General features: G+C 40.9%; 1 protein-coding gene across 1 annotated transcript; it reads left to right on the forward strand.

Moving 5' to 3' along the window:
• Positions 1–834: 834 nt before the first annotated feature.
• Positions 835–12,947, forward strand: VDAC2 (voltage dependent anion channel 2). Its single transcript, XM_053948791.1, is given in 11 exon segments — positions 835–1,017; positions 4,566–4,637; positions 5,645–5,694; positions 7,892–8,044; positions 8,134–8,186; positions 8,626–8,853; positions 10,005–10,155; positions 11,042–11,099; positions 11,918–11,985; positions 11,987–12,031; positions 12,033–12,947. Coding segments are annotated over 11 exon segments (1,128 nt in total). The 5' UTR covers positions 835–842; the 3' UTR covers positions 12,108–12,947.
• Positions 12,948–14,426: the final 1,479 nt, after the last annotated feature.

Below are 14,426 nucleotides of genomic sequence, written 5' to 3' on the forward strand. Positions count from 1 at the left end.
GGGGTGTCTGTGGGTGGTGACTGGAAGAGGTAAAAACGGAGCTTAGGCAATTTGAAAGTCTGCGGCAACTTGTCTGCAGGAGGCACGACACCTTGTTGCATGGAGTACAACTGCCAGAGCGGCAATGGGACAGCCGTCCTGCGGGCTGGCCCTGTGTGTCCGTGGCCTTCGGGCAGCAGCAGCAGCAGAGCACGTGAGGTGCGATGCGTTCAGCGGCAGCGGGACAGCCAAGGCGAGCAGCGCTGCGGAGCGATGCTGGGCACTGCCTCATCGCCCAGTGCTCCGTGGGCGCTGTTCCCTGGAGAAGGAAAGGGCTCCTGGGGGCTGTGAGGAGCAAGGGCTGCGCCCGGCAAGCGCCATCTGCACAAAGGCCCCCGGGGCCTGGCCGCAGCTCCAGGGCTTCTCCAGTCCGCGTGCCAGGGCGGGAGGCGGGTGGGCCCCGACAGGGTGACCAGTAATCTCCCAGGAAGGGCGGCGGCGCCCGGATCCTGCTCTGTGTGCAGCCGAGGGCCGCCCATCCCCAAGGAGAGGAGAACAGTGCCCTGCAGGCCCCAGGCGGAAGGTTCCCGGGTGTGGCCGCTACGGCCGCTGTGGAGCCCCTCCTTCCCCGCGGGCGGCCCCAGCCCCTCCGCCCGCCCTGCGCGCAGCGGCCCCGCCCTCCCGTAGGCCCCCGCCGCCGCCGGGGCTGCCCGCCCGAGCGCCTGCCCGGCCGCGGCGCCGCCGTCCGGCTTCTGGCTCGGGGCTGCGGCGCCTGCCGCCGCTGCCGGGCTCTGGGCCGCGGGCGCCGGCGCCTCCCGCGGGGCGGGTGGTGGTGTGGCGCGGCGGGCGGGGCAGGCGGCGGGATGGGCGGCCCCGGCGCGCCGGGGTCCTGCGCGGCGGCAGCGGCGGGCGGGCGGATCGGTGTCTCCTTCAGTTCGCCCTCCACTGTCCGCGGCTGCAGCAGCGCGGCCTGCCGCACGACTCTGCCCGCCCCTGACCGGCCTGAGCCCTGCTCCGCCGCCGACCCGCGACACGCAGGTGCCGGCCCCGGCCGAGACAAGCCCCGCGGAGCAAGGGTGGGGGGGCGGGCGGGGCTCGCCTGGCGGCGAGCGGGTCTGGGGCCTCGTGGGCCCGGGGTGGCGGGGCCGCGGGCTCGTCCCAGCGCTCCCGGGTTCGCGGGGCGGGCGGAGGGCTCTCCGTGGCCGCTGTCCCCGCGGTCTCGCGGCCGGGCTGGGTTGCGCGGGGCGCGGCGGGCGGAAGGGTCAGGCCGGGATGCCCAAGATGGCCGCGCCGAGCGGGTCGGTTCACCTTGCGGCGGGGCGGGCGGCGCGCCTGGCGCTCGGCCTGGGGCCGCCGCTCGGCCCGGCCCTGCCCGGGCTGCGGCCGCATCCCCGCTCTCCCTTCGCTGCCCTTCCTCTCCGGGAGGCGCTGCTTTACTGCCCCCGCCTCGCTTCCTGAGCCTGCAGGCCATTTCCACATCTTGTCCTTATAGTTTCTACATTGGTCTGGCCAATATTAGGCTTGCGTGTCCACCTCCGGTCTGTGAGTAGGGAGAGGGTTAATGCAAGGGTAAGGAGGTGGCTTTTTTTAAGCTCTCTGTTGTATCAGTAAGCCTGAAGGTCACCGTGTGTCCGATGTATTTTAACAAATTAGTTTTTAAATAACCTCAATTCTTCTGTTGCTATTTATTGGGATACTGGGATAATTTCGGCGTAGTTGTTGGCTTTTAAATTGGTGAGTACACGCTTTTTTTAAAAGTATTATAGGCTGATATGTTTTATAGTTTGGTCTTGAATATCTTGAGATCTTACAATTGTTAGAAATCCTAATAGAGGTCTGTGTCATTTTTTAATTGTAGAGCTTGAGAGTTTTGAACTACTGCTTCTAAGGAAAACTGTGATGTAGTAATCCCAATAATGTTAATGCCTTTTTCTGTTCTTGGGGTGATTTTTTTTTCCTTTTTATCGCAGAAAAAATAGCATGATTGTGGCTACCGAGTAACAGATTAATTAAACTTTTTTCATCACGGTGGCATGAAAAAAAGATTAGGGTGGAGCTCTCACTTGGCTCAAGTGTATTCTGTACTTCAAGTCGGTTATTTTACAGTTTTTACAACAAATCTCTAGTTGTTAAATGATGCTTATTGTTTAGTGACTTCTAATTAGTAGTTTCTAAGTGAAAGATGCTTCAAAATAGGGTTGAAAAAAATTACTCGTGATTATAAGAATTTGCAAACCTATCAAACATTAAAGGACACAGGACTGATTTTTAAATGGCCCTTTTTTCATTTAATGAGCGTTCTGATAGTGACACTGGTTTATCAGACGTTTAGTATATCCAAACTTAACTCTTGGTTTCCTTTTTTGTCCTCATCCATCCCGGTCAGTGTTACAGTATAGTATTAGAGCAGCAGTGTGACAGTTGTACTCTCTTTCAAAGTTTTATTACAAAATTTGTATCTGTAGACTGGAATGTCTGACAAATATTGGCTGGTTTCCCTGCAGTGGTAAGGATGCTTAACTAGGCCAGATAAAATGATAACATCCTTTTTACTGTAATAATACTCTAAATTTTGACACAGATAAAAGTCTTGTTAACTTCTCAGGACATTTCTGCTTAGCATAAATCTCTTGTCTGTACTGCTTGTCTAGTCAGTTTGGAAACATCGGAAACAAAAGGGAAAAGCTTGTTTATTTATACTGTAAAAGCATGTCTGTGGTAAAGGGTAATATAAAACTCCAAAACTAGAAATAATTATTTTTCTGGCAATGCTAGTTAGAGGTGAGATCTGTTCATTAGAGGAAATGTGTGGCTCAACCTTGTCTATAATATGTTAAACTGCTGAATTGTACAGGTACTGTAGAACAGAACTTTGCAGGCGAGAGTTCTCACACTCCCTTGTAATTGGTCTGTCAGCTGCTTTTTTTAATGGAAAAAATAATAGGAACCATTTAATGACTTGTCACTGGGATTAGGGTCTGTTCTTCTATAGACTTTAATTCGGGTTTAACTTCCTTAAACTTCAGATGCTTTAGGCCATTTTCATATGGAAAATCAGACTTCTTTTTGAGCAAGCAATAGATGTCTTGATATAGTGACCTGGTTGTAGGGTTTAGACATCTTTGCTAAAGAAGTTTTTCTGAATTTGTGTGTATGTGTGTGAAACTGAGTGTAAGTATTGTTTCTCCGAGGAGGTTGAAATTATACCCTTAGGGCAGTAGGGAGCTGAAGTAGGGTACTCTGGAAATCTGCATTATGAATTGTAGAAAAATAAGGAACAGTCTTCTGCCTTCCCATTGATTGCTAAAGTAGTTCGGGGTTTTTTTTAATTAAAAAGTTAATAAAATTTGGCTGTATATGGCAGGTGTAATTAGGGTTTGGAAGTTAACATGTGAGAACACTGCCATGGTTATTTTTCAAGTTCTAAAGACAGTTTTTTCATTTACTTAAAAAGAAAAAAAATCACCACACAAAAGGAAGATAAAAAGTCAATTATGTTAATCTGAGTCTCTCAGCTAAACAAATGTGACCAATCCGTTTGAGAAGATAAGATTTTTTGTTTGCATGTGTTTAGCCTTTTCATAGCCTTGTCTAGTTAGGTTCATTTTCCCCCTTTTCACAGTATGGGGGGGAGTTACTAATATGCTCTGTTTCCTATATTTCACAACTTTTAAATTGTGGGCCTCTGTGACAGCAGCCTCTTGCTGTTGAAATCATGGGAAAACAGTCTTTCAAGGAAGTACAGATAAGAGTGTGTGCTCCCAGGGAGGAGAGCGATACGGGCCTGGGTGAGACCTTAGCCTCTGTCCATGGGGCCAGAGAGCTGGGCCATAGCTCATCTGCAGTGGCAGGTTCTTTAACAGCAGGGTTAAAGAGAAAGGCACTTGTAAAGAGATCTTTTCTCCCAGACCCCACACTCCTCCTACTTGGATGTTTTAAACTAACAGGACAGCTTCCCACATGTAAGCTCTGACATGTTATTAGATTGATTGCTGGTTAATGGCATTAGATCTTCTTTTTAAAATGGTATGTCTGCCATGTAAAATATGTGGCAAAAATGATGTTGGAGAGCAGATATGCTCTCTTTCTACGTTTTCAAAACTAAAACCTTATGGGTACTTTCAAGTAGTTTTCATAAGCATGTGTCAACTTTGGCTTTGTAGAACTTCAGGGAATAACTGTCTGCATTACAGGTTTTTAGATTTCTAGTGTTCAGATTTTTGGCAGTAACTATGCAAACTCTGGCAATGTGAGTTATTAGTTAATTTGTGGTAATGAAAGACGTACGGAGAAATCTACCTGAAAAATTAGGAACTGTGTGGTCTTGTAATGCCTTTTCTCTGTAATGCCTCTTTTCTGCATAAGCTGAGAAAATATCTCATGTTCACAGTGACCTTCAGTGAAAATCTGTGTTTCACAGAATACTGTAGTATCATATGTATTAATTTTAAATATATAATTATATCTATTAATTGTCTGTATGTAGATGAATCTGCCTTAAAGACTATATTGAAAGAATTGTGGTAGCATTTTTTCATGTGTGCAGTGGCAGGAAGTTCATTATTAATTAGTCCTTTACCTTTCAGCTCCAATGGCGATTCCTCCATCATACGTAGACCTTGGCAAACCTGCCAGAGATATCTTCAATAAAGGATATGGTAAGAATAGTACCTTTTATAAGTGGTGTTTGAGTTGCAACAGTGAATTGCCTTTTTTAAGTCTCTATGGAAAATTGAATGATCAAATGCCATTGTTTTTGGGGAGGAGGAAGGTGTGGTGTGTTTTTTATCTCTACCACCAACTAACAGATTGTTGAAGGCTTTTTGTGGGTTGTTTTGATGTGAAGGCTGTTAAGTCTTACTGCTTGAGCCACATAAATGTCAGAGGTGTACAAGTATGCAAGAATGCAAGCAGCAAGTATAGTTTAACTTAGGAGCACTTTGTTTACTGGTCTGTCTGTGCCACAACATTTGTTGATATAGAAAGGGTTATATACCAGTCTAATGTAGCCTTTTTTGGATTAGAAAGAGGAATGGCTAAAGAATCCTGCCATATCTTAAAATGCTTTAATACCAGATAGCTGCATAGTTAAATCATTCTTTGTCACAGTGCTGTTTCTTTCTGGTCTTTGGAAATGTGGCGGTTTTTTCACTAAGACTGTTGCTCGCCTCTCTGGATAACAGTGTGAATTGACACTTTCACAAAACCTACTTACATTACATTTCCATTGGTTGTGTATTTCCCAGTGACTTTGTTTTTACAGTATTTTATTTTGAGATATTTTGTCTTGGTGCAGAAACAGGTGTTTTATGGGTTGGGATAGCTCTTTAAAAGGCATTGACTATTATATAAAAACGGTTCAATTCCAGGGACAGAAAATAATGTTTTTCCTTTTGGAAGCATCATTTGGTAGTTAAATATACTCACATAGAACCGAGAGGCACTTCCCTACCTTGGTTTGGAGAGGCCTCCTTTACCTGCTGTGGCATCTGTAAGTTGAATGTCACTGAAGTCAGTCTATGGCTGTTTATATAGTCAGTCTATAGCTGTTTATGTATATAAATGAACATATGTAGGACACTGTTGAATCTGCCTGAAAGATCAGGTTATTGAAAAATTTGCAGGGCCTTCGTTAACCATGTAACTTTGACTTCTGTTTATTAAGGCTTTGGGTTGGTGAAACTGGATGTGAAAACAAAATCTGCAAGCGGAGTGGTGAGTTTAAGTAACTTTTATTATATTTTTTTTCTAGCTATGTTCTGATACTTAGTTAAAAGGGGCACATTTCGGATGCTGTTAAGTATTTTATAGGTTATATGAATGATAAATATCTGGTGTTAAATAATTTCAGAAGCCCCTAAAGTTCTGAATGTATCAGGAATATTGCCTTGTTTAGTAGTCTTTTTATAATACAAGGGCTTATTAATTGTCCCTGGTCTTACATGTGAAGGTGAACAAATAAATGATTTTAATATACCAATAACAGTATACAGAATTTATTTCTGAAGTACCTTGTGGTACTGTTTGGTGGAAATTTCTGGCATCTTGGTTCTCCTCTGAAGTAGCTGGCATTCAATAAGCATGTTGAATCTTTGGCTCCTCTAGGTACTTAAGTGCTTCAGTAGTGCTCCATGCAAGATGTCTCAGTCATGCACAGTGCCCCCTGTGATTTTTATCTATTTCTAGAGCAGACTTTGCATGATATAATGGTAGATTTTTTTTTCTCCCCATAACTGGAGCCTGAGCAGTGTAACTTACTGTTAGAAACAAAGTTCATGGTTATATGCTGTTTTTTCTAGAAATCTGTATGCCAACTGAAACACAGTTTGCAAGAGCCCTATTACAGAGCTAGTTGTTCTTACTGTAGCTTGTTTCTTTGGAGGACTACCAGTTATGCTGGTAAAACTCTCTGAAAAATCCAAGCCTAATATGAATCCTGTATCAGTTATAAGCCATCCTTCCCAGGAGGAGAAACTGCTGGCATATATGTCCTACAGATGTTTTAAAGCAGATATAAGATCATAAAATTTGTTTCTCCTGAAGCTGTTGCCCAAATGGCTACACTCACATAGACTCTGTGAGGTAGGAATAGCACAAAGCAAGAAGTTAAAGCTGAAGGTATTTGTGTAGTTCTTGTCCCTTGCCAAGAAATAGACCTAGTAGAATTATGCAACTGTGTATGGTGTAGTGGGTTACTAACATCACACAAGTAAATGTCTTGGATGTGGTCTGATTTGGTCAGCCACCATTAAAGAACAGTCTCAGCAATGTTTGTTTTATGCTCTTGGGGCTTTTGCTGTAAGAGTGCCTAAGGGCTTGCGATTTCAAATCTGTGTTTCCTTCTGGGGAAGGTGAGTGTGAGACGTTTGTTTGAAAATAATGTTGTGTATGGAGGAAGACAGAGATCAAAATGTTTGTTTAGATGTTTTAAAAGTTGAAATAATGGACTTCTTAAATCATAAGGGCAATAATACTTCACTGGAAAGAGCTCTTTAAAAGGTATTTGCAAACCTGGCTTCCACTTCTAATTACTTTCAGTTTTGAATAGTGGTACACAGAAACTGTTCATTCTGTTCTTTGTGAGAATCCAAATAGTGAGAGATATCAATGATTACTTCCTTTAATAAAGAAATGAGAGTGATACTATTGATTTCTAAGTTACTTTCAAGAATTCCAGGTCAGATCATACCATACTATAAACCCAGCTTGTTTGCTAAACTCCCACTTCAAACGTTATTTCTGTGTGTCATTGAAACAAAGTGCTGGGACAATAGGAATTTTATAGGTGTTAGTAGAAGGTGTGCCTATGGCTGGTGGGAAAGGCTAGTGCATTGGGCAGACTAAGAACTCTTTGAAAAACAGTTAAAACCCCAACCCAAACAAGAAACCAAACCACCCACCCCATGTCCAGTTTGAAAAATGATGCTATTCTGTGACATTTTACAGTTGCACACTGTCTTCAGGGATGGTTGACAAGAGTAATGAAAATACATATGTGATTCATAAAAGAATTTTACTGGAGTTATAATATGTGCCTAATAGTGTTCTTAGTTTGATTTTTAAGTTGCTCACTGGAAGTATCAAACTGAGCCTTACATTTCAGGAACTTGTTGCTGCTTTAGAGGAGAGTCCTTATGGTGGTTACTGTCTTGCTTTGGAGTTAATTTGCCACCCTGTACATTTTGTAATAGTGGCAGGAGTACTGCAGTTGAGATGGGGATTGTGGGGAGGCCTTCATGAGGGCACGAGTCATTAATTCTTCTTGGCTGTGCTGTTCTCCCTTCTCCCCTGCAAGTTATCTACTGATTGTAATTTTTTTTTTCCATATAATAACCAGATCTTAATGCCTGCTGAAGGAAACACTGTGTAATGCTTTTAGGATTACCTTATTATTATCTTCTGTGCTTTTTAGGAATTCACAACATCTGGTTCATCGAACACAGACACTGGAAAAGTGAATGGGAGCTTGGAGACCAAATACAAGTGGGCTGAGTATGGTCTGACTTTCACAGAAAAATGGAACACAGATAACACTCTGGGAACAGAAATTGCCATTGAAGATCAGGTAATAGATTAGGAAAATATTTATTTGTTTTACCTCTGTGTAAGAACTGAATTTATAGCTTTATCTTATCTTCTCCCCCCTTCAATTAGCTTGCCAAAGGCTTGAAGTTGACATTTGATACAACTTTCTCACCAAATACAGGGTAAGAATTGTTAACGTTTTTACCTTACTTGGGCAGTAACAGCACCATGGTCCATTGATCTGGCCTGTGGTGTTGACAGAGCTTTTTGTATGGTTTGCTGTTGATCCAGCTTAGCAAATCCCAATGCTAAAGGCTTCTGCTCTTTACCGTGACATCACTATGGGGTTAGTATTGCACATTTCACAACTTTGCATATTTTCTGGGATAGAAATACTGGAAGATTGCAGGAAACATGAAACTGCTGCTACATTCATCAGAAAATGCCTGTTTGCCATAGCCCTGGGTGCTTTGAATGGGCTGGCTGTACTTTTGCCTGGTCCAGGGGATGCATGTGCAAGACATTTAGATACATTGTGTAGAGTCATAGGGCTTGAATTTGGCAGGTCATTGAGGAAGATCACGTATGCTTGTCTTAACATAACTCTTTCCTCTGTTTCAGAAAGAAAAGTGGTAAAATTAAGTCAACTTATAAACGTGAATGCATAAACCTAGGCTGTGATGTTGACTTTGATTTTGCCGGGCCTGCAGTCCATGGTTCAGCTGTCTTTGGTTATGAAGGCTGGCTTGCTGGTTATCAGATGACTTTTGATAGTGCCAAATCAAAATTGACAAGAAATAATTTCTCTGTGGGTTACAAGACTGGAGACTTCCAACTGCACACTAATGTGTAAGTACTGAAAACTTCTCCAGCTTTCCAGAAGCAGGCTTACTTTACGTTTCCTTCTAGTCAAAATGCAAATGCTTGAAATATCAAGAGGTGCTTACAAGGCTGTTAATTGGGTGCATTTTTCAATAGGAAACTCTAAATAAATGTAAACAATACTTTGTATCTCTCTTTTTCAAAACAGTAAATGCCTGTGACTGGTTAGCACTTCCAGCACATGTGGTACAGCTTGCCAAATACTGAAGTAAATACGTGTAAATTGAAAGTGCAGTACTTCAGTTATGCAGAACTGATAATAATGCTTTTTCTGGCTATCCCATTATATTGAGTTGTATCAGATTGCAATTTAAGGGCAGTAGATTTGTTAGAGGTACTAATTAGTGTTGCATTACTGCTGTAGTAGTTTCTAGAGTAAGACTAGAGCATTGCTTCTGGGCTTTTTGTGGAGGTTCATCTTGCTTGTGCATGAAACAGTGTAAATAAGTGTAAGACATCTTTCTTCAGACTTCCCGCCTTTAGATCTTACTCCAGAGCAATCTGATCAAAATTTATTGAAAGCCATGATATTTTCAATCAAAATTAATAAAATTGGTGGAGTTCTAGTGTGTTTAGATAGTTAAAAGTTTTGCTTTTGAAGGGAAAGCATGGGGATTTTATCACTCTGAATACATGGAAATTGAGGAATATAGGAGAAAACTATAAAATACTTTAGAGTCCGGGCTGTAAGAATTCAGTTTCAATTTACTAATGTAAAACATTGTGACAGATTTTTGGGAGGTCATTCAGTTCTCTAGGAGTTTCACATATTCAATAATCATAAATTCAGAAGGCCCATTTTGTAACCATATAACACATATTGGTCAGTTTTGTAAGGATGTGATGTGGAGTTTTGTTCAAGGACTGTTTTTTGGCAATTAACATGAGAATTATCTGTAGCACTCTGAAATACCTTTTTATTTCCATGAATTACCGCCGTTTAATTTTGCCCTGAAGCCTTCGTTCACCTCCCCTTTTCAAAAAATGTGAAACAACTCAAACTTTTGAAATTCTTATTTGAATAAAAATCTGAAGTAGTAAAAAAAAAACCCAAAAGAGATAAAAAAAAAAAGTGGAATATGCAAATAGGAAACTAACTTTTTTCTTAATTTGTGCAGCAATGATGGTTCTGAATTTGGTGGGTCAATTTACCAAAAAGTGAGTGACAATCTTGAAACTGCTATAAACCTGGCTTGGACAGCAGGTAGCAACAGCACTCGTTTTGGCATTGCAGCTAAATACAAGTTGGATTCCACTGCTTCTCTTTCAGTAAGTATGGCTGTAACCTGAAGGGTTGTGCAAAATACAGTGTATTTTCAGTTGCTGTGAATCCCTGTGTTATTAGTACAAAATAGGCTGGGAGGCCTTGTAGGAATTACTCTTACAGTCCAGGCAATTTTAATTAAACCAACAGTATTTAAATTCTGTCATGTTGCTTACAGCAAAGTCTCATAGAATCTGACTGTCAAATGTGCTTATGTTGGAGATCCTACTGTACTTACAAAAACACAATTAAAAAAAAAAAGGTTGTGTCTGGTTCTGTAAGTTCACAGAATTTTTTTAAACTAGTTTTTGGGGAGCTCCGTGACATTCTCATGGTTAGAACTCTAGCAGTACTGGTTAAAAGTTGACAAGCAGCAAAGTTTGCTGTATGTTACAAAGTTGGAATCATTCTGTTGAAGAAGTGATGCAAAGTGAAATAATTTTGTACATATTGTTTATGATGAGATTACAAAATGTTTGCTGAGTGACTGACAGGATCCTAATTCCTATGTAATACGAACATGGAGGAGTCCTCTGATGTGGCATTTTTTAGGAGACTGGTGGTAAATATCTCTGGCCTGCTGAAAAAGGGGAAGTGGTGAAGTTTACCTATGAAATTGTGTTTCAGTAACATTTCTTCCTACCCTTACATCCCTTCTGCTCTTAATATATGTTATTGCTTCAAAATATGTTACTGCTGCAGCTGTAAGTTGAAGGACGAGGGCGTAGCTGGAAGGAGAGAGTTCAGGAAACACTGTACTGAAAGAACAGACAACATTTGGTTAAACTGATAACGGCAGTGTTGCCATAGTTATTTTAGATTCTGAATGGTAACAAATAACTAATCAGTTTAAACATTTCAGTTGCTTTTTTTTTTTTTTTTTTTTTTTAGGCAAAGGTGAACAATTCTAGTCTAATTGGAGTGGGTTATACCCAGACCCTGAGGCCAGGTACGAGCTATCATGTGAATTATATCACATATATATCTTCTATGCATCCTAAAGAAAATAATTGAGGTCTCTGCATTTGTATGCATTTTTTTTCCTTCAGAATATTTTTTTCTTTGAAGGCCAAGTAGGTATTTTACTGTAGCTTCAATCATTCATCAAACCTTTATCTAAGCAAGACAAACTCCATTTTATCTAACGGTATTAATATATTGTATTCCTCACTGATCTGTGCAAGAATGGACTGCATTATGTTTGACAGCTTAGCTTTAGGCTAGGCAAAGCATGTCTTCTTTTTTGGCACTGCTTTGTCCAGTCATACTACGTTGAATGATAGCAGGTCTTCAAATTATCATTAATTGTCAAAATCCCACACTTCCTGCTCTTCATATTTAGTAAAGAAACCCTCCAGACTGTAACTTGTTTCACTTCAGTATAAAAGCACCTGTTAAGGCCATAGTACCATTGGTTAGTTCCTTATTTGAAAAATCTAGTTTCATTCCATCCCTTTATAGGTAGGAGTGTCTGTCTATGCACAGATTTCCTCCTCGTTTTCATGTCTTAATGCAGGAAAGAGAACTCTTGCGTATTTAGCAATTAGAGACTTCGTATATTGACATTATAACTGTTTACAAAAATCATAACACTTTCTTCATGTGACTGACTTTCAGTAGATTTCATGGGTAAATGTATACTCCTCTAAAAATCTTTGGAGGAAAGTAATTGTATAAAAAGAGAGCTATAACTGGGACTTGTGATGACAGAGGTTAAGTTGCATGAAAGCTACTGTGTTGTAAACATGCTTCTTAAAAATCTTACAGGTGTGAAGCTTACACTGTCCGCCCTGATAGATGGAAAGAGCATCAATGCTGGTGGCCATAAACTTGGTCTTGGCCTGGAATTGGAGGCTTAAAAAGGTGAAGAAACTGCTGCAGAGAAGGGATATCAGAAGAATTTGGCCTTAAAATGTATTTCCAATGTGACCAGCAGGCTTTTTTCCAGGAAGGATGACCTAGAACAAGAGCTGTATTTGAAGTATTTAGACAGTTACTTGTTAGCTGGTTTCTAGTTAAATTGGTTACCCATCTAGTTAAAATTCTGCATTAGTGCAGTCACTTAAACATTATTTAAATGTATTTAACTGTTTAATGCGCTACCCACAAATAATGAAATAGACATTTATGAAAACTGTACAATTGTGTGCATGTTTGTTTTTATGTTCCTTTTAACATTCGATATTGCCATTTAATGAAAAATGGATCACTGGATGTTTTGAAATGAGGTCACCAATTTTGTTGACTGACCTGAACTAGAAATACATTTGGTATCCCAAGACAAATTATGAATAAAACAAGTACACACACATACTTGTGCCTCAGATATTTTAAGAGTGAAGATACGAGGCTAGTGCTCAGTTAAGTTTTAAGTTTAAATAATCCAAGAAGTAGTGCTCTGTACCTTTGTGCAATTAAGGACCCCCGCCCATGACAATACTGAATATAGGTGAACAGTTGGATTCCTCAAGCAAATTGAATGTGCTTTTCTGTCAGGTAAGGTTTGTCACGACACAAAGGTTTAATTCCCCCTGTGATCCACGAGCGAGATGTGCTGTGTTCCTAGTTGGCCTTCTGATGCAAAAAGTGCAGATCGGTGTACTTGGCACACTGAGACATTTAAGAAATGTTCCTTGAAAAACCTCACCACAAACACACCTTTTGCTTATATTTGTATGAAGTGAGATGTATCTCTGCAATTGAATGTAACAGTGTAATGGTATAACAGCCTGCTTATCCCAACTGCTGTGAGAGGTTTCTGCTTAAAATGACTGAAATAAAGACAATTTTAAATGGACATGGAGGAAAATGCATCTGATCTTGCTTTCCCTTTAACTAATAAATCTTGGCAGATACCCATTTTAAGTCCAGAAACTTGCAGAATAATGGGAAAATGCTCATGATTTTTCATGATAGCAATAAGAGAGAACAGAAGTATGAGAGAGATTTAGTCTGCGGACCTAACATCACTGAAGGTCGAACTAGCTGTGAATGCTTTTAATATGGAATATGTTAAAAATCTGTAGGTGCACTGCTTATATTTAAGAGTTGGAATTTACTGAGCTTGGAGGAAAGCCTGGAGCCTACTTCTTAAGACACTCTCATAGCTGAGAAGGGTGTCTTGAACCATTTAGTGGTTCACAGCAGCTCCCTTCATAGTGCAGGTGGCTGGCTTATGATGAGGAAGCTCTCTCTGGTTTGAAAATATTACCAGTTGATACTGAATTAAAATTAATGCCCATAAAATATCAGTGACTTGCTCGAGGTCTTGTTCCACCCTGCATTGTTGCCCTCAGACTGAAATTCTCACGTGAAGCACTCTGTTATGAGCTGCCTGTGTTTAGGCTTTAGCTGTAGAGTAGCTGAGCCACCTTCTTTGCAGAACACAGAGCGGAGCTTAAGCCTCCAGCTCAGGCTCTTGAGCAGGCTTACTGATGTGTTTGACTAGTTTTCTTACATGATAGTAAAGCATTGTGCTGTGGGTACCTTTACTGCTGTTGTCATTAAATGCCCTTGTCTGAGTTGCATTTCCACCATTTAGGGTGGAAGAAGCATGTAAGGTGCAATTTGTTGCTGTCATTGCATGTTGTGCGTGTTTTTAGTTTGAGGTGGTTTTATGTGCTAGACCACTTAAAAGCTAGAAACCATGCAGCCACACGTTGCATTTTTGTATGTGTTTTTAGTATAAGCATCTTTGGTGCCTCACAAAGACTGGGCTTCTGATAGAAAAACCACAAAAAGAAAAGGAAAGCTTAATAAACCAAAACAAACCACTAAAAAAATACCCAAAACAAACCAAAACAACCTACCAGATCCAAAAAAAAACCCTGCCTGAAATGTGTGCCTGAAGGCATTGTCCAGCTGCAGCACCCAGACAAATAATGAATTGTGTCTTTTGGTTATGAATGATGCCTTGTTTCTATCCTACCAGTGACACTGATGTTTCTCAGCTTTTCAGGGGGCTGTAATTGACTTTTGTTTTTGGTGGTAGTGGTTTGTGGGTTTTGGGATTTTTTTTTTTTTTTATATTTTATTTTAGAAGCAAACATTATAGCCTTTTTCTTCACTACCTGCTCCTTTAGATATTTTTTTCCTGAAGTCACAAAATGGGTAAGTGAAATAAAAGTATATATTGCTGAGTTTCTCTTAAAACTTAAAAATTAGTAATGGAAAACTTGAACCTATTAATTTTACTCTTTGTAAATGTGCATGACTTCACTAGTCCTCAGCCGTTAAACCTTAAGTAGTTGTATTTGTTATAGTGCTGATAGGCAAC

Source organism: Vidua chalybeata, chromosome 8 (assembly GCF_026979565.1).
Source record: "Vidua chalybeata isolate OUT-0048 chromosome 8, bVidCha1 merged haplotype, whole genome shotgun sequence".
In the NCBI taxonomy this organism is placed as follows: domain Eukaryota; kingdom Metazoa; phylum Chordata; class Aves; order Passeriformes; family Viduidae; genus Vidua; species Vidua chalybeata.